The sequence below is a fragment of the Lutra lutra genome, chromosome 17, assembly GCF_902655055.1.
Source record: "Lutra lutra chromosome 17, mLutLut1.2, whole genome shotgun sequence".
Taxonomy (NCBI): Eukaryota; Metazoa; Chordata; class Mammalia; order Carnivora; family Mustelidae; genus Lutra; species Lutra lutra.
Genome location: NC_062294.1, coordinates 11,973,976 through 12,001,336, shown reverse-complemented (window position 1 = coordinate 12,001,336; position 27,361 = coordinate 11,973,976). Strand labels below are relative to the sequence as shown.

Below are 27,361 nucleotides of genomic sequence, written 5' to 3'. Positions count from 1 at the left end.
CACTGCAAAACTGGGTTTGCGTGACTACCGATCTGAACTTAAACACAGCAGTATCTGAACGCCTTCACCTCCCTCCCGACCCATCGCACTCCGAACCCAGCTTCAGTGTCCTCGTTCTTCAGCTCAAAACGAATTTCAAGATATAAGGAGGCTGAGCTCAAGCTTGGGATTCTCTAGGGAGGATCCCAGGGCAAGTAGAGAGATGGGTGGAGGGTCTCCCCTTTCCATCAAGAGCATACGTATGTGCAAGAAGATTCTCATTCCTAAAAAGGTAGAAACTGTTTCTGGTGTGTGGTTTGGGGGGCACTGGGGAAACTGGGAGCCTTGACCTCAGGCCCACAGGTCTATTTTCGGAGTGATGGGTAAGCAAGCACACGCGGGAAATGGAGGGAAAGAGGGAGCAAGGTTGAAGAGCTGCTCTCCCGAGGGTGCTCGCTGATAGCATGAGTGCGGAACTGGGGCGGAAAAGCACTGTCGATGGAAATCAGAAATTATTCTATTAACTTCAAGACCGCCTCAGTTATTTACATTAGAGCTATTTTAGTGACATAAACTGAAGCATGGGTGGAGGTTGCAAAATTTTAGAAATGTTTATAGGCCAAGGCCTAATGTTTATCACAAGTTCTGGGTCCTCTGATTTGCCCTAGGACTAAACAATATTTCATCAACTATTAATAGTTGGTCCAGTTACCAGATGAATGTTAGCATCTCTCTGGGCTTTCTAACTTCCTGTGAAATTTGATAGTTGGCTTTGGTTGTTGATGTTTTTTGTTAGGTCTCTCACATTTTTTAATATTTAGGAATGAACCTTGGAATTCCATCCGGAGAACATTTGGGGGAATATAATAATATGACCTAAGTAGGGCAGGTTAAAAACACATAAAAACAAGAGAAACAAACAATAAAATCCCCAGTGGGTCCATAAAGCTTCTTATAATCTTCAAAACACTCTATAATTCCTTCATGCTTTACTTTACATGCTATACTTTAATGCAGTTATATTCTTTTTCCTTTACTCTTACTCATTTAATGATCTCAGGGGTAGAGATCTGAAAGAGAATAAAAATATGTAGGGGAAAAACGGGGGCTGAAAATAAAGACTTAAGCACAAAGAAATGTAGTAATCTAGAATCATTTTGAGAACAAAAGTAATAAAAGTGGTATTATTTGACATGTCAAACTAGATACCTGAGGATAAAAAAATACTCCTCGAGGGATAAAACTGTATCGACCTCTAAAAGGAAGGAAGATGGTCTCTATAAGATATCATGGCCGTGTTTCATTTCCCTCACTCCCCCAGCCCCCGCCTTCTGCCCCATGTAATGGGATGGACATGAACAAGGTTCAAGGAGAGATGAATTTATTTCAGATTCATCACAAAATGACTCATTCATTTAACTGCGTATGAGGTTGAACCACATGAAACTTTTTGAGGTTAAAAACAGTCAAGTATCAGTAATTTCATAGGATTTCACCTAATTACTATATGTTACCCACTGAGATGTGCTTCCCTCCCCCAGAGCTTCTAGGGTTCTTACGATGTTCTATTTCTTGGTCTGTGTGACTGTTAATTCACTGAATTATATGCTTATGATCTGTGAACTTTTCTGTATGTATATTACACAGAAATACAAATGTTTCATATAAAATTACCATAAGTGACTACCCGTATTTTATTTGGTCCGTCTCTGAAATACAACGTCAAGATCACTTACTATACTAGGTCATCCTAAGGGACTATAATAACCTGTGGAGAAACTGTATACTGGGAGTCATCCCAAAGTGAAGTATCACAGTCCTTCCCCTCCTCCCCAGCAGATCCTGTCTGGTAAAAGGTAACTAACTATCTATGTGCCTTTGGTCCCTCTTTATGATTATGGTGTTTATGGCAGACCACGAAAAACATGAATATAAGGCTGTACAAATGCTTTGGCAATAGGAGAGGTCCCATCGTGGAATGGGAGTTATTTTGACTAGGCGTGGCCTTTCTGCACTGTCAGAGTCAAAATGCTAGTCCACCTCTTTTCCCAATCCAAACCCAAGCATGAGTAACACATGACATGACTCAGAGGAGGATTCAGACCTCTCTCTTGGCTAAAAGATCTCCTCAGCCTGGCCCTGATGCTGAAGAAAATACCCCCATTTACCTAACCACGAGTTTGTTTGACTGTTATGTCAATAAAATGCCTGCTAGCTTGCTTAAAGGGAAGAAAACCCAAGAATTTTTAATGTAAAGGACTTGGGAAGATATAGGTGCTCCAATAAAGTCAGTGACAGCCAGCACAATTCTGCCAGAGAGGTGAAGGGGACTACAGAATGGCAATAATCACTGTCTCCATTTAACAGAGTGGTCTTGTCCAAGGTTGGTCCACCTCAAGCATCAGCTTCTGCTGTCCATTTCAGTTGCATACAAACTCTAAGACCCGACAAGTCGGAGGTGACCACCTATCAGTGTGAACCAAGGCCAGACACTACAGTGCAATCGAAGTGCAGGCACCTCTAACACTAGCTGGAAATTGGGTTTTTATTTAAAATAACTCAAGTTTTTAAAAAACACATTCCATCTATAGTCAATCCATCATTTCCCAATTAGTTGAGGACAGCAACAAAGAATTCCTAAGGACTGAGCTGGTTAATAACTCAGTGGTAGCTCTGTTTAAAACATCATTGTCAGTTAAAAGCCAGTTTAAACCAGCCTCTCAATCTGACAACACAGAGAGAGTTCTTAGCATTCCTACGCTCTGCCAACATTCTCTACATTATTGTCACCAAAGGCTTCTGACAGCTAAATAGCTACATTAGGGATGATGAGTTCTTGAAGAACCCAGGAACACAAGGATGGGCTCAGGGGATTTTCATATAAACTTTTCCATTCAGATGGGCACTCTGGTGTAGACAGTAAAAGCATAAGACCCCTCACATATCAACTTTAAAACTTCTCACCACTGTGACGTTCTAAATATCTTGGATCTCAAGCCTTCAGAAGCATCCCTTAATTTGCGGATAAACATAAGAACACTAAGGAAGATCTGCAGGTTAATAATTCTACCTGAAACAATGGGAGTCACCTTAACAAATGGGGTAACAGGATAGGGTTAAATGGGGAGTGAAGAATATGGATTATAACAGAACCAACCCACCCCTCCACACACGCAATTCACAATAGTTAAAATCAACTGTAAGGAACAAAGCAAAGGTCCTTCTTGAACAAACTAATTTTGAAAGTTAAAGACTAAGGGGGATTACTAACTTAGCTGCTGTGCATAGCAGGCAGGGAGACAAAAAACAAGAATCCAGTCAGAATTAGAATCAAAGACCATGGCCTGCTGCTTACCCGCTCCTTGTAGTAGAAGGAGCTGATGGAGACTTGCTCCTTCTCACTGCGAGTGGGGCTCCCACTGTATAAACGAAGGTTCCCAGGGGCTTCTGTGCGGATCTTCATGGGCGCAATCAAGCCAGTATGATAAGCAGACAAGGCTGACAGAGACCTGTGGTTGAAAATGCAGAATTATCCATACTGGCTACAGTCTTCCCATCTTTCCAAGTAGTGTTGCTCTTAAGCATGTGATGAAACCAAGAGAAAAGATGGGTAAAATGGGAGAAAAAAAAAAAAAAGAAAACAAAACAAAAAAAAAGACCAAAATGAACTTACAAAACAAAAAAAACGCTTTGTCTGCTAAAGCAGAGAATACTTCCAATTGTATATATAGACAATTCAAGAAAATCAGCAAATTAGTAGAGCAAATAAGTGAATTTAAATAGGAGGCCAATCTATAAAAATCTACTTATTTCTATACATTAGAAACAAACATTTGGAAATAAACATTTAAAAATTTTCATTTACAATAGCATCAAATACCTAGAAACAAATTTAATTTAAAAATGTGCATTGAAAATATAAAATATTATTGAGAAATTAAAGAAAACCCAAACCAATAGAGGCATATATGATGTTAGTGGATTGGAAGTTTCCATTTATTATTGTCAAGGTGTCCGTTTTCTCCAAATTGATCTACAGAGTCAACACATTTCCAATTAAAATATGAATAGGCTTTTTTTCTGTAGAAACCAATAAGCCATTTCATATTTTTATAAGACTACAAAAGACTTAGAGTAAGCAAACAATCCTGAAGAATAATAAAGTTGGAGGACACACCCTTGCAGACCTGAAGACTTACTATATAAAAGCTACATTAAGAGTATAATATTAGGGGCGCCTGGGCGGCTCAGTCATTAAGCATCTGCCTTCAGCTCAGGTAATGATCCCAGGGTCCTGGGATCGAGTCCTTCATCGGGCTCCTTGCTCGGTGGGAAGCCTGCTTTCCCTCTCCCACTCCCCCTGCTTGTGTTCCTGTTCTTGCTGTGTCTCTCTCTGTCAAATAAATAAATAAAATCTTTAAAAAAGAATTTTTTTTTAAAGTACAGTGTTAGATAGCATCCAACAGTACATTAAAAGGATTATTCACCACGACCAAGTGAAATTTATTCATGGGATGCAAGGTTGGTTCAACACCCCCAAATCAACCAATGTTAATCAATACATTAATAAAAGAAAGGACAAGAACCATATGATCCTCTCAGTAGATGCAGAAAAAGCATTTGACAAAGTACAGCATCCTTTCTCAATTAAAACTCTTCACAGAGTAGGGACAGAGGGTACATACCTCAATATCATAAAAGCCATCTATGAAAAAACCACAGCAAGTATCATTCTCAATGGTAAAAAACTAAGAGCTTTCCCCTAAGGTCAGAACATGGCAGGGATGTCCACTCTCACCACTGCTATTCAACATAGTACTAGAAGTCCTAGCCTCAGCAATCAGACAACAAAAAGAAATAAAAGGCATCTGAATCGGCAAAGAAGAAGTCAAACTCTTACTCTTTGCAGATGATACGATACTTTATGTGGAAAACCCAAGACTCCACCCCAAAACTGCTAGAACTCACACAGGAATTCAGCAAAGTGGCAGGATATGAAATGGCACAGAAACCAGTTGCATTTCTATACATCAACAATGAGACAGAAGAAAAAAAAAATTAAGGAGTCGATCCCATTTACAATTGCACCAAATACTTTAAGATACCTAGGAATAAACCTAACTGAAGGGGCAAAGGACCTGTACTCAGAAAACTATAAAGTACTCATGAAAGAAATTGAGGAAGATACAAAAAAATGGAAAAATGTTCCATACTCGTGGATTAGAAGCATAAATATTGTTAAAATGTCCATCCTACCTACAGCAATCTACACATTCAAAGCTATCCCTATCAAAATACTATCAACTTTTTTCACAGAGCAGGAACAAACCATCCTAAAATTTGTATGAAATTTTAGCCAGAGCAATGTTGAAAAAGAAAACCAAAGCGGTGGCATCACAATACCAGACCCCAAGATCTATTTCAAAGCTGTACTCAAGAGAGTATGGTATGGCACAAAAACAGACACATAGGTAAATGGAACAGAATAGAGAGACCAGAAATGGACCCTCAACTCTATGGTCAACTCATCTTCAACAAAGCAGAAAAGAATGTCCAATGAAAAAAGCCTCTTCAATAAATGGTGCTGGGAAAATTGGATGGCCTCATGCAGAAGAATGAAACTGGACCATTTCCTTATACCACACACACAATAGACTAAAAATGGATGAAAGGCCTCAATGTGAGACAAGAATCCATCAAAATCCTTGAGGAGAACACAGGCAGCAACCTCTTCGACCTCAGCTGCAGCAACATCTTCCTAGACACACCGCCAAAGGCAAGGGAAGCAAGGGCAAAAATGAACTATTGAGAGGGCACCTGGGTGGCTCAGTGGGTTAAAGCCTCTGCCTTCGGCTCGGGTCATGATCCCAGGGTCCTGGGATCGAGCCCCACATCGGGCTCTCTGCTCAGCAGGGAGCCTGCTTCCTCCTCTCTCTCTGTCTGCCTCTCTGCCTGCTTGTGATCTCTGTCTGTCAAATAAATAAATAAAACCTTTTTTTAAAAAATGAACTATTGAGGCTTCATCAAGATAAAAAGCTTTTGCACAGCAAAGAAAACTGTCAACAAAACCAAAAGACAACGGACAGAATGGTAGAAGATACTTGCAAATGACATATCAGATAAAGTGCTAGTATCCAAAATCTATAAAGAATTTGTCAAACTCAACACCTAAAACACCTTGATTTAATCCAATCAAGAAATGGGCAGGAGACATGAACAGACATTTTTGCAAAGAAGACATACAAATGGCCAACAGACACATGAAAAAGGGCTCAACGTCACTTAGCATCAGGGAACTACAAATCAAAACCACAATGGGATACCACCTCACACCAGTCAGAATGACTAAAATTAACAAGTTAGGAAACGACAGATGTTGGCTGTTGGCAAGGATACAGAGAAAGGGGAACCCTCCTACACTATTGGTGGGAACGCAAGCTGGTGCAGCCACTCTGGAAAACAGTATGGAGGTTCCTTGAAAAGTTGAAAATAGAGCCACCCTATGACCCAGCAATTGCGCTACTGGGTATTTACCTGAAAGATACAAATGTAGGGATATGAAAGGGGCACCTGCACCCCAATGTTTATAGCAGCAATGTCCACAACAGTCAAACTATGGAAAGAGCCCAGATGTCCAGCGACAGATGAATGGATAATGAAGATTGTATATATACAATGGAATATTATGCAGCCATCACTAAATGAAATCTTGCCATTTGCAACAACGTGGATGGAACTAGAGCATATTATGCTAAGCAAAGTAACTCAATCAGGGAAAGACAATTATCATATGATCTCACTGATGGAATCTGAGAAACAAGGCAGAGGATCATAGGGGAAGAGAGGAAAAAATGAAACAAGAGGAAACGAGAGAGGGACACAAACCTATCATAAGAGACTCCTAAACTCAGGATGCCTGGGTGGCTTAGTTGGCTGGGCATCTGCTTTCAGCTCAGGTCACAATCCGGAGTCCTGGGATCAAGTCCTGAATCAGGCTCCCTGCTCGGTGGGAAGCCTGCTTCTCCCTCTGCCTGCTCTACCTGCCTTCCTTCTGCTTGTGCTCTCTCTCTCTCTGTGACAAATAAATAAAAATCTTTATGAAAAAAAAAAAAGAGAGAGACTCCTAATCTCAGGAAACAAACTGAGGGTTACTAGAGTGGAGGGTGATAGGAGGGATCGGGTAGCAGGCAGATGGACACTGGGGAGGGTATGTGCTATGGTGAGCGCTGTGAATTGTGTAAGACAGATGAATCACAGACCTGTACTCCGGAAACAAGTAATACATTATGTTAATAAAAAAAGGGGGGGGGGACAGTGTTGGCATACAGAGAAACCTATAGATCAAAGGGGATTTTTCCCAAAGGGGAAAAATAACAGACTCCAGAAACAGACCCACAAACAGGGTCAACTGATTTTCAACAATGATATCAAATGCAATTTTATTTAAAGTGGGAGGTTGGGGGAACCAGGTGGTGGGTATTAGAGAGGGCACGGACTGCATGGAGCACTGGGTGTGGTACAAAAACAATGAATACTGTTATGCTGAAAATAAATTTTAAAAAATGATTAAAAAAAAGAAGAAGAAAAAAAAAAGATTTTATGTACTTATTTGAGAGAGAGAGAGTACAAGTGAGGGAAGGGGCAAAAGGGGAGGGAAATGCAGATTCCCCACCAAGCAGGGAGCTCAACACAGGGCTTAATGCCAGGACCCCAGGATTGTAACCTGAGCCAAAGGCAGAGGCTTAACCAACTGAGCCACCAGGCATCCTAATGCAATTTTTTTTAATCAATGCAAATTCAATGAGAAGATTCCATTTTTTTACTTAAATGGTGCTGGAATAATTATATATCTCAATTGAAAAAAGTGAACTTTGGCCCCTACTCACATCATAGACAAAAATTAATTTGAGATAGACTATAGTCTTTAAAGAAGGAATCTAAAACTATAAATTTTTAAAAGAAATTGGAAGAATATTTTTGTGACCTTGGGTAGGCTAAGTTTTTTTTTCTAGAACACAAAGGCACTAATCATAGAATTTTTGAAGTGATAGACTGGACTTCATCAAAACTAAAAACTTCTTGGGGCACCTGGGTGGCTCAGGCTCAGGAGCCTCTGCCTTCGGCTCAGGTCATGATCTCAGGGTCCTGGGATCGAGTCCCGCATCGGGTTCTCTGCTCAGCAGGGAGCCTGTTTCCTCCTCTCTCTGCCTGCCTCTCTGCCTACTTGTGATCTCTGTCTGTCAAATAAATAAATAAAATAAAATAAAATAAAATAAAATAAAATAAAAACTTCTTGTTTATTAAAAATCATTAGGGAAGGAGAAAGATAAGCCACAGACTCAGAGAAAATCAACACATACTTCTAGGAAAGGATTTACAACTAGAATAAAATATTACCACAATAGAGCACCTGGGTGGCTCAGTGGGTTAAGCCTCTGCCTTCAGCTCAGGTCATGGTCTCAGGGTCCTGGGATCGAGCCCTGCATTGGGCTCTCTGCTCAGCAGGTAGCCCACTTCCCTGTCTCTCTCTGCCTGCCTCTCTGCCTACTTGTGAATTCTCTGTCAAATAAATAAATAATTCTTAAAAAAAAAAATTACCACAAATATGTAATAAGAAAAATAGTCCTAAAGAAATGGGCAAAATACTTGAACAGGCATATCACAAAAGAAACCCAAATGTTCAATGAGCACACAAAAGCTGCACAACATCACTAGCCATTACCTTGATGAGATACCACGCACCCACCACAATGGCTAAAGTTGAAAAGACTGAAAACACCAAATTTTTGAGAGAATGTAGAGCAACCATGTGGTAATTTTTATTTTATCAGGCCCCAAACTGGAAATAACCCAGATATCCCTCAAGAAGAGAATGATAAATAAACTGCATTATTTCATACAATGGAACCACTGACATATATAGCTATATGGATCCATTTCAAAAACATTAAGTTGGGGGCACCTGGGTGGCTCAGTTGGTTAAGCAGCTGCCTTCAGCTCAGGTCACGATCTCAGAGTCCTGAGACTGAGCCCCACATCAGGGCTCCCTGCTCAGCGGGGAGTCTGCTCCTCCCTCTCCCTCTCCAACTGCCCCCACCCCCGACTCATTCTCTCTCTCTCAAATAAATACATAAAATCTTTAAGAAATTTTTGAAGAACAGGGATGCCTGGGTGGCTCCATCAGTTGGGTGGCTGCCTTCGGCTCAGGTCATGATCCTGGCATCCTGGGATTGAGTCCTGCATCGGGCTCCTTGCTCCACAGGGAACCTGCTTCTCCCTCTGCCTCTGCCTGCCACTCTGCCTGCCTGTGCTCTCTCTATCTCTCTGACAAATAAATAAATTAAAAATCTTTAAAAAAAATTTTTTTTAAAAACAAAAACATTAAGTTGAACAAAATAGGTAAGACACAAAATAGCACATGCTGCATGACGGTCTGCTTAGATGAAGTTCAAGCACAGGCAAAACTAGAACTACAATGATGGAAGTCACAAGACTGGTTTCATCTGCGTGAAAGGACAGGGAACCTTTGCTCTGTATCCTGGTCTGGGTGCTGGTCATCAAGACATGCAATTCACATTCGTGTACTGTGAATTAGACCTCAGTAAAATGCTGTTCTGATCCGAAGTCCGGATACTCATCTTCTGGTTTCCCTTTGAAAGTAGATGATTGATTTTTAGTACAATGTTTCAAATAAGAAACCCCAAGCAATGTACGGGGTCTCTGACATGTAACTCCCCAGTCCTGTTGGCCAAGGTCTCATCTGCCTGGATTACTGCAAAGACTGGCAGACTCTCAGGAAAGCAGGAGGTGAATCTCCTTTCTTTCCTATAAATATGCTGATTCTATTCCAACCAGCACACCCAGGTGTTTGCACCAGGAGGGCTTCCATGTTATCCTGGTTGCTACACTGCAGAACCAGAAGTCTACATATGCAACCGGTAATATTTAAGCTTAAAAAACCAGTGGTATGGGCAGGGGGGCTGCACATGTGTGGGTACAAGGGTATGTACCCAAACTTCCCACTCAATTTTGCTACACATTTAAAACTGTTCTAAAACATAAAGTTGATTAATGAAGAAAAAACAGCCTTTACAATATGCCTCAGCAATTCCTCTCCTAGATATGTACCTGGGAAAAATGAAAATCTAGGCCCTCACAAAAATTTGCATACAAATGCTCCTAGCAACATCATTCGTAATAGCAAGGAAGTGGAAATAACCCAAATGGCTATCGACTGATGAATAAAGAAAGAAAAGGTGGCATATATGTATGATAGAATATTATATGGCAATAAAAAGAAAGGAGGTTCTGATACGTGCTACATGTATGAGCACTGAAAACAAAACACCAAGTGAAAGAAGCCTGTCACAAAGGGCCACGTAACTATATGATTCTATTTATATAAAATGCCCAGAATAGGCAAATTTACATGCAGCCATCACTATAGTCAATTCTACAACATTTTTAATGACCCCTAAATGAAACTGTATCCCCAACCTGGCAACACTCCCAGGTTCCCCATTCCTCCAGGGTTAGGCAAACACTATCTACCTTCTGTCTCTGTCTGTGAATATACAACAATTATTTTAAATGGGTCAACTATATCCTGTGTGAATTATATCTCAATAAAACAGTAAAAACATAAAAAACAAGTACACAAACACACACACACACACACCAACAACCAGTAGTAATAATAGGAAACACAGAGCAACATGCCAGCCATTGTTCTAAATGCTTCTCAGGGATTTACACATTTAATCTTCCCAGCAACTGAAGGAGGCAGGTGCCAGGATCATCCCCAAGTTATTGTTGAGGAAATTTCAAGCTCAGTTTAGTAATTTGCCTAAGGTCACAGAGCAGCAGGGCCAACATGAGGCCCCAGGGGCTTGGCTCCAAAGTCCACATTCCCATTTGCTACTTAGATTGCCTCTTAAAAATAGACCAAAACAAATAAACCAAAAACCCCCACACAGAAAAATAACGGAGACCAGACAGAAAGCATGTTGAAATGCTAACAGTGACTCGCCAAGGAAAAGGAGAGCTTTCAAATTTTAATTTAAAACTTCCATATTGTGAGTTTTTCCAACCACTTAATGTCATTTTTAAAAAAATTTAACATGTTTCAGTAATGTTAGGAGTGCCATACTGGCGCCGTGGACCAGCAGATGATTTTTCATTACTTTTTAATTTTTATTCAATGTTCAAGTGATACTTTAGCAATAGGGGAAAAGCACATTAAAAAAGAATTTGCTTTGTGTTGACAACAGCTTTTTTTTTTTTTTTTAAGATTTTATTTATTCATTTGACAGACAGAGATCAGAAGTAGAGAGGCAGGCAGAGAGAGAGGGGAAGGGAAGCAGGCTCCCTGCTGAGCAGAGAGCCCAATGCAGGACTCGATCCCAGCACCCTGGGATCATGACCTGAGCTGAAGGCAGTGGCTTTAACTCACTGAGCCACCCAGGTGCCCTGACAACAGCTTTTATCAAACTACTTCTGATGGTTTGGTAGTAACTGGACCTCCCAAATCTCAGCTTAGTGGCAATTTCATAAACCTCATCTTTCTCGAATAAATCTTATAGTGGGTATTTACTGAAGAACTAAAAGCACCTGTCCAAAGATAAACTCTGCACATTCTCAGACGTCTGCCCACTTACGGCCCCGTGAACACAGTGGACATCTGCATCTCTCAGGCTCACCTCGGAGTAGGTTCTGTTGGAGACACTGCTCGATGCATCGTCATTGGCCTTGTGAAATACACCAGATACCCTGACAAAGGAGACACCACATGTGCACATCAAGGTCAGTGAGCTGCACGTGGGAAATCCTAAGGCTGCCCTGGTTAGTTCTGACTGTAGCCATACATAACAAGGACAAGGGTCAGAATCTCTAGGATCCAGGAGGGATGGGATGTGTGTGGCATGGAAAAAATCTTCCCAGATACTTTATATTTCTTTTCTAGGGGACCTGTCCTGTGTTGAGAATCAGGGATCTGAATAAGACTCAAATTCATGCTCATGAGAATGCAAAAAATTAAAACTGTAATTCTGTTGAACATTCTTATAATATGTCTGCAGAAGTTAATTCGGCATCAGACCATTCAACACTACAGCAGAGTTCCCAGGAAAACAAAACCAAATGACAATTTCCTGACTTCTCTGAGATTTCTTTATAGGCTACAGGACATTCTGGGCTTCTTACTCTCAAAATCTAGAATCAGAGAATCAAAAAAGAGACCCACCTGCTCCGCAGAACCTGGCCCCCGAAGTCCTAGGAAAGGGAATATTGGCATCCTGGTATGACCCGTAGGCAGTGGTCACCCGGGCAAACGTGGGTAAGGGTGGAGTGACGGAGTTTGGGAGTGCAAAGGGGTTGCTGGAAGTGCTGTCTTCTTGGTTCTGAAATTTAAAAATTAACAGACTAAAACCCACAAGCTGTCTTAAAGCTGACTTACAAAATACGGATACATTAGTTTGGGGAGGAAGAAACAAAACGGAACATCAAAGCAGAGGTTGGTAGGAGAATCCCACCACAAAAGACTCCAGGCAGGAGACGAGCTGGCGCAGGCAGGGCTCCAAACAACTCTGGTTTCGTTTCACTTTTTGCAGAGAAGTGTCTTTCAGGATCTAGAAAAGGCACGAAACACAGTCAAGAATAGCAACATTCCTTCTCCTGATTCACTTTTATTCTTCAAAGCAGTGGGAAGTCGTGAAGATGCAGGGAGACAGGAGCGTGGCTGTGTCTGAGGCTTCCAATGAGGCATCCTCCTTCCCACCTGCTCTAGAGGCTCACAGAGCAGATTCGAGAAGCTCTCTCTTTAGCCAGGGCAGGCATAGTTTGAGAGAACATGTTGTTTTGTTTTGTTTTGTTTTGTTTTGTTTGAGAGAACACATTCTTTCCTGTGAATTCTACTCCTTTCCTCTCGTTCCAGCTGAACCCCCACCCCCTCATGAAAATCTCAGGATCCCAGAAGTAATACCCAATACAAGCCAGGGTGAACAGATTTCACTTCAGTGGAAATCACAACGTATCTTTTTTTTTTTTTTTTTTTTGCTTCTTTAAAAACACAAATCCTAACATTTTAAAGCACATGCTGTAGACATAAACCAACATACATACTGAAGACAGGCGTGTTAACTGGGCTTGTGGGGTGCACTACAGAAGTCATTACCCACGGGGGCTACACAGCATGTGAAGAGAGGTTAAGTCTGAACTGAGATGTGCTGGGGCGTCTGGGTGGCTCAGTCAGTTAAGCGTCTGGCGTCAGCCCAAGTCATGATCTCGGGGTCCTGGAACTAAGCTCAGCTTCAGGCTCCCTCTGCTGCTCTCCCTGCTTGTTCTCTCTCTCTCAAATAAATAAAATCTTAAAAAAAAAAAAAAAAAAAGGAAAGGGCCAGTGTCAGCTGTAGGCATGCTGAATTGAGATGTGTTGTAAGTGTAAAATTCATACCAAGTGTTGAAGATTTAGTACAAAAAAAAAAATGATGCAAACTCTTGCGATAATTTTTATATGGATTACATGTTGAGATGAGAATACTTTGCATATATTGGATTAACTAAAAATATTACTGAAATTAATTTACCTTTCAATTTTTTCTTTTTTTAGTGTGGATACTAGAAAATTTTAAATTACGTGTAGCCTGCATTCTATTTTTATTGGATGGCACTGAATTAGACCTTTAAAGATACCTCTTAATCCTATCATTTTTATAACAATAGCAACATCTATGTTTTTTGTATGTGCAAATAAGACAATGAAATATTCAAATTCCAAGTACAGACAAACAAAAAAACAGACTCATAACTCTAGAGAACAAACAGATGATTACCAGAGGGGAGGTGGGTGGGGACAATAGGTGAAACAGGTAATAGGGATTAAGGAGTGCCCTAGTGATGAGCCCTGAGTAATGTACAGAATTGCTGAGTCACTATATTGTATACCTGACACTAATCTAACACTACGTGTTAATTATACTTGGATAAAAAAAAAAAATTTCCCAGCACAAAATGTACCTATATAACAAAATCAAAGTAGCATTTGAGAGATCCTTACAGCCCTTGAAAAATTTCTTGGTTACATATCTCCCTCCAGGAAGATGGGTCAAGTGTCTATGATAGAAACTAGGCAAAGGGTGAATAGCGTTTGGGTCATCTTGGTTTGTCAAGACATTTCCGTTATTTCACTCATGATGCTGCTCATGAGTGAGCATGAGCTACCCATGAGCTACCATGCCCAGCTCGTGGGGCATTTTTTTTTATTTAAATATTTTATTTATTTATTTGATAGAGATCACAAGTAGGCAGAGGCAGGCAGAGGTGGGGGGGAAGCAGGCTCCCTGCTGAGCAGAAAGCCCGATGTAGGGCTCGATCCCAGGACCCTGGGATCATGACCTGAGCCAAAGGCAAAGGCTTTAATTCACTGAGCCACAAGCGGCACTTTTAATAGAGATTCTGCCTTATCAGCTCTGCACGAAAAGCAACTTTCTGAGTCCATAGGAGCAAGGACCAGATGCTAGGCTATCCCACCTCCATTCAGGCACTGCTATCTCTTCAGACATCTCACCTGGACAGATAGCCTGCCTCACCTGAGCATGGCACCACCTCCTTCTATGAAATGAATTTTTTAAATTTTTTAATTTTTATTATTTTTTTAATTTTAATGTTCTGAGAATTCTTTTTTTTTTTTTTAAGATTTATTTATTTGTCAGAGAGAGAGAGAGCACAAGCAGGGGGAGTGGTAGGCAGAAGGAGAAGTGGTAGGAGAAGCAGGCTCCCCGCTGAGCAAGGAGCCCAATATGGGGCTCAATCCCAGGACCCTGGGATTATGACCTAAACCGAAGGCAGATGCCTAACCGACTGAGCCACTCAGGCATCCTGGAATGGATTTAAAAGAAAAAAAAAAAAAAAAACAGAGAAAAAAGACCTGAGCTGAGATCAAGAGTTGGACACTTAACTGACTGAGCCACTCAGGTATTCCTTGTTTCCCGATTATAAAATATCTTTTAGCTTCAGAATACACCTAGCCTACTGTTCCCAGATAAATGAAAATGTACTGCAGGGTTCTTAACCTAGGATTCGTGCAGAGCTTTAGTGAGATCTATGAGCAGATTATATACAATGACAGAACTACAACTATTTACATGCAATATTTCTAAGATTATATAAGGCATCTGTACAAATTTCTCTGGGGAAGGGTCCGTTGTTTTCATTTAATGTTTGAAGGGGCTCCACGATCCAAAAAGGTTAAGAACCACGGCCCTGACGCTTTCTACAGACAATGAAGTTAACAGAGAAGCACATCCGCACAGATGGGACTTTCAAATCTCATCTACTGGAGCTTTCATTCAACTTGACCACGAAGCTTAAGACGCTAATGCCCATGAACAGACGTTTCCTCTTACGACACTAAGGAGAATGTGTGAACAGAGAGCCCTACCTTTAGCAGCTTCGCTTTCATCGTGGATGTGATGGTTGTAGGGTTGATAAACTGGAAGGAAGGGGCAGCGTTGTTGGGGTACTGTGCGGGGAATTTCACCAGCATCTTGACGCGGTGGCCGCTGCAGTGCACTGACACCGTGCAGCTCCTGTCCGCCGCATCCATCTGCAGGCAACAAAGGGGCAACAGCTTAGGAGAGGAACCATCGGGCATCTCCGGACACAAATAAATTTAAACAAGCTGACTGCAAGCTCGAGGTTCCCGGGACCGGGGCGAAGGGAGACTTTCCAGAGACAAACCAATTTGGAAGACTGAGACAACTCGTGTTCAAGACAGATTTTTAATTTTAGCACTGATTTAATAAGTTCAAAGTATTGTGACTTAAAAAAGCTTCAGCCTGAAGCTGTGAGGTAGACTGAAACTTGTTATATTTATTTTGAGATGAGAAAAGAGAGCAGGAAGAAGTGAAATACCGGTCTGAGTTAAAAAAGCACTCCTGGGAAAATCCACGGAGACAGCGGATTAGCGGTGCCCGGGTGGGGGTGGGGGTGCCCCCCCCCCCCCCGCAATGGACCGTGACCATGAATGGGTATAGGGCCTTTTAGGGATGATGAAATGATGAAAATGCTTTGGAATTAGGGGTGATAATGACAGAGCTCTGTGACTGTTCTATGAACCACCAAATTATACACTTTAGAAGGGCAAACTTCATAGTTACATGAATTACATCTCAGTACTTTTAAAAAAGCACTCCTGGAAAAGGAATCAAGACCTCCTTCTTAAACTAGAATCACTTGGCTATCCACACCGTTCTCACGTGTTCTCAACAGAGGGGTACGATCTGAATTGATACAGATAATCAATTAATCAAAGAATCCTTTCTCTCTCTTGATTTCTCGCACTGCCAACCAGAGACGGCAGCTGCAGTAGAGCAAAGAAAGGCCCACACATGGGAAATCTGGAGACAGATTCAAACAGCTGCTGACTTCAGACAAGTCATGACATCCCTTAGTGTCAGCTTCCCCTCTGTGAAGTAGGGATAAAAGCATGTATTGCAGAGTTGCTTTAAAGGCCATAGGAGGGGCACCTCATCCAATTCTTGACTGCAGCTCAGATCATGAGCTCAGGGGTATGAGATGGAGCCCTGCCTTGGATTACGTCCTGGGCATGGAGCCTGCTTGGGATTCTCTCTGTCCCTCTGCCCCACCCCCACCCCCCAAAAGGCCAAAGGAGATAATTATGCATACACACATATCCATACCTGTTAGTTGAATCTAGGCAAAAAAAGAACAAAATCAAGCTTCAAAACTCAGACTCAGTTGTCTGAAGGAAAGCATTTCAGTATCTCCCCAAAAGGAAGAGAGTAAACATTTCCATGTGTTAAATGAACAAAGAGGTTTGATGACCTTCTTACTATGAATCTAAGTCATTAAGGAAATGACCAGCTTTAAGGGAAGACAGTACAGCAGAGCACAAAAAACCTGGGGGCTGGGGGGTGGGGGGCTGGGGGTCAGGATGTCTGGCTTTCAAACTCAGCTCTGCCACTAACTCTACCAGTAACCTTTGCCAAAGCACTAAGCCTTCCTGACTCTAAGTAACTTCACACGTGGTAAAACGAAGTGTTGGAGCAGCTAGGAGGATTTCAACACACATGAGCATCAGTTTACTCCTCAGTTCATCTGACGAGAAAATACTATGGTAAGGCTATAATTTGCATTTGCAAAACATCTATTTCTCTAGAAAACCTAGGAAATAAAAAAGCCAGCAGAGAGGTTCACTTGTTGGAGCAGTAAAGCTCTCTGCTAGCCGAAATGAGAGCTGGAGGAGTCTCCTCGCCCACCAACGGCCACCAGCCAGCAGGGGAACGAGGTGGTAAGCCAGTGAGCACCTCCACGTTGACATTCCGGATCTGCACATTGATCAGGGAGAACTCCTGCTGCAGAGTCTGCGGGAGCCCCAGCTGCTCCGATTTCTTCTCTTCCAGGATACTGCTTGGGGGGTCTTCCTTTAAGACTAGCAGGAGAGAGAGGTTCTTTAGTTGTTGGCAAACACTTTTGAAAACGCGTCTGAGGGCCGTTCTAGGGTATGTGCTGAAACTCTGAGATGCACAGGGGGCACGTCACCTGAAACACCCGTCTGACCAATTACCTTCCTCCTCCCCGTGGCTCAGGTTGTGCTGGTGATCTGTATCTTGAGCGTGCAGGGTCTTCTCTGGTTCCGGCAGAAGAGAAATGCTCTCAATGAACTCATCGACGCCATCTAGTATGTCATTTGCACAAAGCTGCAACAAAGGGTAGAAGATCTAGGTCCACAGAAGTCAGTAGAAATGATCTCCATGTCTGGTTAGGATTCTGACTTAAAAATGGGAAGCACAAAAGCTAAAGGTGTCAGCCAAAAACTGATCAAAATGGGCTTTACCCACTACCAAATCTCCCTGGTTAAATACACAGGAGTGAGAGTTTCAGCTACCCTGGAAATTTTTCATCCTGTTCCAAGTTTATGCAAGCCTCAGAAAACATTATTTTAAATTCCAAGCCTTTATGGAGTTGTTCAGCTAACCCAAGACCAAAAATGAACAAATGGTACTTTCTGGAAAAAATATATTTGAAAGGCAGTAAGGTGAGGATATTTGACCCAAATGCTCAAGAGTGACTTTGTACTGAGCAGTGCTGCAGATTTTTTTTTTAAGATTGAAGGACTGATGGATCTGCTGATTTTTAAGTAATTACTACAGCCAACGTGGGGCTCGAACTCAAAATCCTGAAATCAGGAGCTGCATGTATCCTGGGGCGCCTGGGTGGCTCAGCCGGTTGAGTGTCTGACTCTTTGGTTTTAGCTCAGGTCATGATCTCAGGATCATGGGATCGAGGCCCACATCAGGTTCCATACTCAGCCAGGAGTCTGCATGTCCCTCTCCTTTCCCCTCTGCTCTTCCCCAGACAGGCGATCTCTCTAATTAATTAATTAACTAATTTTTAAAAATCTTAAAAAAAAAAAAAAAAAGAGAGAGAGAGAGAGTTGCATGTTCTCGTTTCCAGGTTTTGGCACCAAAAAAAAAGGAGCTGCCTGTTCTACCAACTGAGCCAGCCAGGCACCCCCGTGCGGGAGGCCACACGAGGACGCACAGTTCCTGTCTGTAAGGCACGTCGCCACGGAATGGAAAAACCGTGTTGAGGCAGAGCACAGCCAGGGCCACGGCAGTTCACACCAGGTACCAACCACTGTGGTTCATGTAAGAAACAGGTATCATTTATGGGGCAAAAATTGAAAAGGGCTTCACAGGACAGGTGCCGCGGGTGGGCGTTAAGGGCTCTGAACACTGCAGGTAAGGTCAGACGTCCCAGTTCAGTTAGAAGAAGAGAAAGAAATGAAGCCCACAGGCCATCTGCTTGGTAGGCTGCCCACACTCTCATGCCGGGACCAGAGAAAAGGCGGTCAGAGGCTCTTGACGCTTAAAAGTGCCCAACGCTGGAGTTGGCTCTTGAAGCCCTAAAAGCCTCAGTGTGGCCTCCACACGCCACTCGGCCAACAGCAAGTGTTAGTGAATGTCTCTCATGCATCCTCTGACTCCAAGTACTCAGGCCTGTACTTTCTGTAAGTTGCGAGCACACCCAGGCGCACTCCTCCACTTCAGTGCTTAGTACATACCCTCTGCATCTGGGAATCCACCCGCCACATCCTCAAGGTCTGATCCCGTGACCACGTAACCAGCTGGTAGTCCTTGGACCCTAGAAATCACCAAATAAGAATCCTGGAAATTTTTTTTTTTTTTTTAATTCGACATCACTTTTGCTACAGGTTCCAATGGGGCGAGACTCCTTCACCCATCCAGTCAACAAAGACTTGCCGACCCTCTTCTAGATGCCGGGCACTGCTCCAGGTGCTAGGACAAGCAGGACTGCTACAGCGTCTGTCTTTACAGATCTCACAATCCAGCGGTGGCAAGAGAAGAATGGATAAATACATAATAAAATGTATGGTAGGGATAGTGTTATTTAAAAAAAAAAAAAGAAGAAGAAACAACAACAACCAGGATAAGAGAACTGATGGCGAAGCTATTTTTAGACAGGCCTCCCTGAGGAAGACACATTTGAGCAGAAACTTAAATGAAGTGAAATGATATCTGGCAGCCCAGCAGGTGAAGAGGGACGCTGGGATTTAACGTCACATTGAACTTTCGCCTCCACAAATGTTCCTCCTTTTATACGCTCCAGAGGAGCTGAGCGTGAATATGATTTTTGTGAAATGAATTGCTTTAAATGCATAATGGAATCTTACCACTGAAAAGAATTCTTTGGTAAAGAGAAGCACCTCTTTATGAAATGGATAATCGATCTTGAGTGTTCTTAACTGACTGAGTTATATTTTCACATGTCACATCTGGTCAGAAGGAAATTATTCCAAAATCATTCAGGGAGCTTTATGAAAAGATCAGGGCACTTCGGAGTAATTAGGTCATATCTAGAATCTCCTTTATGGCCATCCTTAGAGGGCAAAGAATTTAGAAGAGTTTAGAATTGAATTTCATCCAATTCCTTCATTTTACAGGTGGGAAAATGGAGGTCACAGAGAACATGATGGGTCCAAGCGAAAAGGGTAGGTAAGCGACAGAAGTTCCTTCTCTGTGTCACTGCCCTCAATCGGGCCTTCACTCCCTCAGTGTGTTACCATATCCTTGTGTGTGCCTAACAGGACACAAGTCTTCTGAACACCTGCCTGCCAGGAGTCCCCCGGCCAACCCCGTGCAGACTCAGGTTTACATCAGCAATCGTCTGCCTCCACATCTGGCTTCTTTTCGTGTCCCTGACTGTGGAGAAAAGTTATCCCTAATTCCGTTCTAATCCCAACCCCTCTACCACTGCCTCCACCCCCATTCCCTCTCACCCTCACAAGGCCCTAGCTTTCCCACATACCCACTCTCTTGCATCCTCTCCTCACCCTCAGAGGGAGAAGGCAGCGGCTCTAAGATCGATTCAGTCTGCTCCTTGCCTGTGAAGGGAACTTCAATCACAAAACCAGTTCCTGCTGCCTCTGTCCATGCTGCCTTACAATTTGGCCTCTATCTTCAGTCTGCTTCTGGAACTCGTCTCCTAATAATCACATCGCTTCCTATTTGTACAATTAAGGGCTTTTCTCTTATTCTACAAGGTGATCCTTCAGCAACATCTGAAACCAGTGACTGGCGCCTCCTTCGTGAAACACCCTTGCCCCTTGGCCAGGACACCCCGCTTCTCCTGCTAGCTCTCTAGGAGCTCCTGCACCACAGTGAAAACCCAAGTCAAAGCTTGAGATAACCCAGTAAAAACTAAGAAGACATGGTAGTAAAATAAAACGAAGTGGCAACGGTTGAAAAAGAAGTAAAATACAAGAAATGTGCGGGGGGATTACATTTACGAAAGGTCCAACAAGTGAGCTGAAGCCATTTCAGGGGCCACGTAAACGGGTAGTAAACGATAAAAATAAGAACAGCAATCACTCTCATAAATATGAGGACAGCGTTTCCTTCCGGGAAAGGGACAGGACTGTGGTCCGAGGCTCGAGCAATGTTCGCTTTCTAGACCATGGTGGTAGTTACACAGATTTTCTCTTTCAAATTTGTAAGACTGTACAGGTTTTATGCAACTTTCTAGACAGATGATATACTTTGCAAGAAAAAGGAATTTGAAGAAATACCTGTAACTTGCACTCGGAATCTCACTACTGACTAGATAGTCTCAATTTACACAATTCACCTTGCCAGCTTACAGATGACAGATAACTGAAACGGGTTGCTAGAAACTTTTCGTTTCAAGCCAAAACTACAGGCCAACCTCTTCCTGCCAGACCACAAGAAACGACATCATCTGTTTACTATGGCAAAATGCAAGAGATGAAGATGAAAGCCAAAGTCATGCATGCAAATTGATGGGATAAAGACCAAGCAGCCTCATGTTTCTAGAAGCAGGGATATTTGGGAAATAAAGATGAGAAAATTAAGAGGATGACCAAAAGAGTCCCTTCAAAAACTATCCTGGAAGAGAGGCTCATGAAGGTCACAAAGAAGCGGGGATAAGATGAGCACTCTAATCCCAGGTCTACCCAAGACCTTTCCTGGGACTCTGGACAGGTCACACCACTCCACTGCCTGGTTTTCCTTCTTTAACACAGAAAGACCAAGAAATATGCTTCTGTTCCCTAAAACCTTTAGATATCGTGACAATAAGATCTCAGGAAAAGAGAAGCTGCTACTAAGTTTGCATGGTGAGTTGGTGGAGAAGTGAAGGCCAAGGGCTTCGGACTCCATTACACTTGACCTTGCACTGGTCAGGGCTAGCTAGACGAAGCTGCAATAATGAACAATGCCCAAATCTCAGGGGCTTAAAGCAAGGACACCTTGCTCACGGGTGCAGCTCCAGCTGGAGTTCTGCCAGCTGTGGTGGCCATAGCAAAGACAGCGTGTAATTGTACAATGGCTGCTAATGCTTCAACCCAGAAGAGATCGCATCCCTCTGTTTATGTCTCATGATCAAAGCAAGCCATATGGCCAAACCCATCTTCAAGGAGGTGCAAGATAAAACACCACTATGTGTTGTGAAGGGAACTAGGAACACGTGGTGGGCAGGGTGCTGATGGCGACCTCAGGTCTCCTTCCTCCCCAGAGTGGCAAGGAGCGAACATCAGACTTCTGAGGACTGTGACTCCAGAGTTTTTCAGCCCTAGAGATGATCCAACAGCAAGTCTATCCATCTCTTACAGATCTCTTCCGTGCAGGTGAGAGATGGCACTGAACCTATGAGAAGGGACACTAGCTTGGGACAGAAGCCACAGGCACACACCCCTTTTGTCATCTACAGTGAATGGTGGCAGTCCCCGACTCTCCCATTCCTCAAGCCCAGTGCTGAGGGGTCTGCATCCTCCACACTGGCCCACACAGGCAACCCCACTGGAGCTGCTGTTGAACAGGGCTCAGAAGGAAATCAGGCTCCCACTCACCCTCCTTTTGCTTCCTCCACTGGAACTCCAGCACCACGTCATCGTGCCCCACGAAGGTATGGACCGGGGTGTTCAAGTCAAAGACGTTCCACAAGAGAAGACTGTTTTCCCTCCGAAGCTGGGGGACCATCACAGTCACCAATCCATTGCTGAAAGGCTACGGCAGGAAAGGGAAAAGCAGGTAATTATTCCAGGGAGAGTCAGCTGAATCTTGGAATTACCAAGGCTGGCATGCTTTCCTAACTAACATAAATGAGGTGATGGAAGGCCCCAACCCATCTGGGGAAATGTTTTCCAAATACCGTAAGTTAACCATCCTTCTACTTTTCTTTTGCATTTATCCTGCTTTTTCCTGTGCATGGAAGGGACCACAGCGAGTAAAAAAATAAAGCTAAGCCAAATACTTGGAGAACTTGAAATTCTAAAATAAGCAAACGGCTCTGACTGCTGTACACCAGAACACTCTGTTTCACATCCAGAGCGAGTATGCAAGACACGCTGGGGAAAACCCCAAAGCAGCGGGCGGGATTCTTGTCATGTGGAAACGCACCAGCAGCACGGCAGCCACACGAAGCATCACCTTCCCACGCCCCCCCACCCAAACCACAGCTATTCAGAGGGAAACCCTCCAATCTCAGGACTGGCATGCTTTACCTATCGACACCTCATCCGCTAGGTAGCAAAGGGGCCCACTGGGTAAACAATCAGACTCTGTTCTTGAAGGAATAAACTACGGTCACCTAAAAGCACATTTATCTTCACTTTCCCTCCTGGCAGTACTCCTGGACTTCTCTGTTTATTTTTTAAGGTAAACATATTAATCCAGAGAACTATTTCAATTCATAAGAACAATGTCTGGTTTCTTGACAAGCACTCCCAGATGCAAAAGCCATTTAATACCTAAATTATCTTCTATGTTCCACAGCGCGTCAGAGTGACAGCCTAACACATAAAGGCAGCTTTATTCATCTCTGTGCGCTCCCTTTCAAGTTGACAATGAAGAAAATATATTATCTCTGATCAGAAGTTATCAATGTGACAATGGAAAAACTGCTGAAAGACTAATAGCTTTATTCTGCAGCATTTTATGGTTTATAAAGCATTTTCACATACCATTTCTCAAAAGGAAAGGCATAGTGTACATGTGCTAAATGCCACTGAATTGCATACTTTAAAATGGTAAATTTTATCACAATAATAAAAAGGCCTGGTAAAAATTATTATTCAGATGCTACAGAGAAGGAAACTATCGCTCAAAAGCATCCAGCAGCTTGCCCAAGGCCACACAAAGATTAAATGGCTCATTGCAAATACGGAAACAATCTAAGTGATCTAAGTGTCCATCAATGGATGAATAAAGGGGAGCCTGGGTGGCTCAGTCACTTCCAGTTTGAAGATGAGCAAGTTCAGGGGATCGAATACACAGCCCGGGGATGATTGTTAATAACACTGTATTATATTCTTGGAAGTTGCTAAGAGAGTAGATGTTAAATGTTCTCAACACAAAAAAGAAATGGCAATTATGTGATGTGACAGAGGTATTAGCCCCCCTGGGGTACTAACAGTCTTGCAATATCAAATCCATGGGGGTATACCTTGAACTTACACAATGCTACAGGTCAATTACATCTTAATAAATGTTGGGAAAAAATTAAAAGGCACCAATGGGCCCAAAACCCAGGTCTTCTGAATCTAAAGCCAGACTTCTTTCTACCATGGTCCACTGACTGCAAGCCGCAAACCCTCTGGCCCTGTCTGCCCCGCTTTCCCTGCCAGTAGTGACCACGTTCAGGGGCCCGGCCTCCCAGGCTATGGTCAGCAACTCTTGCACAGGTTGTTCCCCAACATTTCAAAGACAAGTTTTTAAATACATACCAGCTTTTATGCCATCATTACTGCCTTTGTCCCACCCCTCAGCCAAGACAGAAAGAGAAACTGCCTCACAAAGAAAATAAGAGAAAAGGGTCCTTGACCCCCATGTCTGGACACTAAGGAGAAGCTCCCCAGCAGGAGGTGGGGTGTCCCACTCACAGTGTATCTGGCCTTCCAGACAGGCACCTGGCAAGGGAGAATACTGAGGTATTTCCGAGGCTGGCGGTAATCCCAGAACTAGAAGAAAGAAAACAGGGTAATTTGTTAAACAGATGCCACTAAAAAACCCAACAACTGGGGCGCCTGGGTGGGTTAAGCCTCTGCCTCCGGCTCAGGTCATGATCGCAGGGTCCTGGGATCGAGCCCCGCATCGGGCTCTCTGCTCAGCAGGGAGCCTGCTTCCCTCTCTCTCTGCCTGTCTCTCCGCCTACTTGTGATCTCTGTCTGTCAAATAAATAAATAAAAATCTTAAAAAAAAAAAAAAAAAAAAAACAATTGAAATAAGCACAGCCTGTGGACCCTCCACTCTCTGTCCTCGGTGTGTCCCCGGCAGCGCAGCCAGCCAGGGGAGCGGGGCAGACACACAAACCTTTCCTATATATCAACATTACAGGAGAATTTCCCAACATCACCAGGACCAGCCCTTGGGGCCGATCAGCTTCAGCCCGCCTATTAAACGGGCCTAGAGATGAAAGGTCAGAGTGACAAGCTTTCCCCCTGTGTCACTTTTATACCATGCAGGGCAAAGTAAGAACTAACGACAGACAACGTGCTAACTACTTACTGCATTCCAGACCGAGCTGAGAGCTTTAGGTTTTGTGATCCCATTTAATCTTTGCGACAACCAAATTAAGGATGTCATTCAGTTATTTCTCAAATGTAGAAGCTAAATGACGAAACAATCCAGCTTGCCCAAGGTCCCACAGGGAAGATGTGGCTGTTTGGACACCAACGCACTCACATACACGGTCACCCACTCTGCCACTGACCATACGGAACTCGAGATTGCAAAATGCACAGAGGTGAGCCAGACACACTCCGCCTTAGGGACGCCTGCGCTTTCAATGAAGGGACACAACTATACTTGGGAGCCTGAGCCTCGGCTGTGAAGCAGGAAACCGTATAGCACCAAAGGCAGGAGGACCAAGACTGCAACTCTGCGCTATTCCAGTATTAAGAAATTATTATCAAAAGCAGATGACAGTTTGGCAGTTTCTTAAAAAGTTAAACACGCATATGCCATTGACCCATTGACCCATATGCCTTTGATCCCAACTCCTAACTATTTGTCCTGGAAAAGTGAAAAGTTCCATTCGCAGGAAAATCTATCCGTGAATGTTTATAGCAGCTTTATTCACAATCATCAAAAACTGCTGACAGCCCAGTCAATGTTCTTCAACGGGGCAACAGATGATCAACCGTAGTATGTCCATACAGTGGATTACCACTTGCCAACTAAAAGTATATGATCTATCGATTCTTGAAGTACCTTGGATGAATCTTGAAGGTGCTATCCTGAATGGAAGAAACCAACTCAGATAGTTACATACTGAATCATTCCATTTAAATGACCTTCTCAAAACAACAAAACTACAGTGATGGGGGCGCCTGGGTGGCTCGGTGGGTTAAGCCTCTGCCTTTGGCTCAGGTCATGATCTCAGGGTCCTGGTATGGAGCCCCACATCCAGCTCTCCGCTCAGCGGGGAGCCTGCTTCCTCCTCTCTCTCTGCCTGCCTCTCTGCCTGCTTGTGATTTCTCTGTAAAATAAATAAATAAAATCTTCAAAAAAAACACAAAAAAACCTACAGTGATGGAGAACGTTATCAGAGGCTGCTAGAAGTTGGGGGTTGGAGGGTGTGGCCATAAAGGGATCACATGAGGTGATTCTTGTTTCTTCTGACAACTCTTTTTTTGACAAATTCGGATTCCACATTCAAAACAATAAAATTGTTAAGATGTGTTTTCCACCGAAACTGCGGCTGGGTTTCCCTGATGGCTATAGGGAAAACTGTAACTTGCTCCCTCAACTTACAAAAGAAGGGAAACTAGAAATCATTAGGTCAGTGTGGCATTCTCTGGATTTTTAATTAGATCAACACTTCGTGAACGTCTTCCTATTATCAAGTCAACCAATGTGAAAAACTAGCAAAGGAAAAAGTTCAACCTCCCTTAGTTAATTAGGTACAGGTAAGATCATAGTACTACTGAGTATATTTCGGCAATTGGTTACTTTTCATGTTTATTTACAGACTGTCACGAAAACTGTTAACAAAATCAATCCTTTAAAAAAAAAAAGATTTGTGGGGTGCCTGGGTGGCTCAGTGGGGCAAGCCTCTGCCTTCAACTCAGGTCATTATCTCAGGGTCCTGGGATCAAGCCCCACATCGGGCTCTCTGTTCAGCGGGGAGCCTGCTTCCCCCGTCTGTCTCTGCCTGCAGCTCTGCCTACTTGAGATCTCTCTCTGTCAAATAAATAAATAAAATCTTAAAAAAAAAAAGGATGTTTCCAGATTTAAATATGCTCGACTAGTGAGTATTATAACATATAATAACAACATATAATTATGGAACAAGTTAGAGGACCCTGGGGATTGAACTGAGTCCTCACTCATTTCATAACATGATCTTACTCTCGAAGGAACCACTGTCAGTCTTATGAAATGATGATATGCTGCATGTGAATGGCTTCAGTGTATTTAATCTGACAGACTGGTTAGTAAAAGTACCAGAGCAGCCATGCCATCCTCTCGCCCATAGGTGATCTCTGCTTTTCTCTTGCTTGCCAAGAGACCCTTGCTACAAGTTACAGATCAGAAAGGAAGGCTTCTGAAGAAATATCAGAAGAGCCTCAGGCAAGAAAGAACCAGGTTTTTGAACAGCCTTGTGGGTACAGGACTCTCAGTTAGGCTGACCTTGACCCAGAGGCAGACACACATCTGTCAGGATGGACTAAGGATCTGTGTCTGGATTTCCAGGGCTGCTCGTCTAGAAGAAGGCAATATCATAAATTTGACTGCTTAGCCCAAGATCAGGGACAAAAACAATCATTAACTGGTATGAAGTCATCTCATTGTGGTTAATGTTCTATTTTTAATAGCCAGAT

The 27,361-nt window shown here is 43.0% G+C and overlaps 1 protein-coding gene across 4 annotated transcripts in view; it reads right to left on the bottom strand.

Annotated features, from left to right (window-relative positions):
* WDR59 (WD repeat domain 59) overlaps positions 1-27,361 on the bottom strand; it is a 94,977-nt gene that overhangs the window by 26,557 nt on the left and 41,059 nt on the right. For all 4 annotated transcript variants that reach the window (XR_007123848.1, XM_047710895.1, XM_047710896.1 and 1 more), the window contains exons 9-18: positions 24,419-24,496; positions 22,388-22,544; positions 19,064-19,143; positions 17,564-17,696; positions 17,304-17,428; positions 15,416-15,580; positions 12,510-12,605; positions 12,221-12,377; positions 11,679-11,748; positions 3,335-3,488 (exon numbers count right to left, since the gene is read on the bottom strand). Coding sequence is in view for 3 of the 4 variants with exons in the window: in XM_047710895.1 (XP_047566851.1) it covers positions 3,335-3,488; positions 11,679-11,748; positions 12,221-12,377; positions 12,510-12,605; positions 15,416-15,580; positions 17,304-17,428; positions 17,564-17,696; positions 19,064-19,143; positions 22,388-22,544; positions 24,419-24,496 (1,215 nt within the window). In the remaining variant the exon portion in view is untranslated. The remainder of the gene's footprint in view (positions 1-3,334; positions 3,489-11,678; positions 11,749-12,220; positions 12,378-12,509; positions 12,606-15,415; positions 15,581-17,303; positions 17,429-17,563; positions 17,697-19,063; positions 19,144-22,387; positions 22,545-24,418; positions 24,497-27,361) is intronic.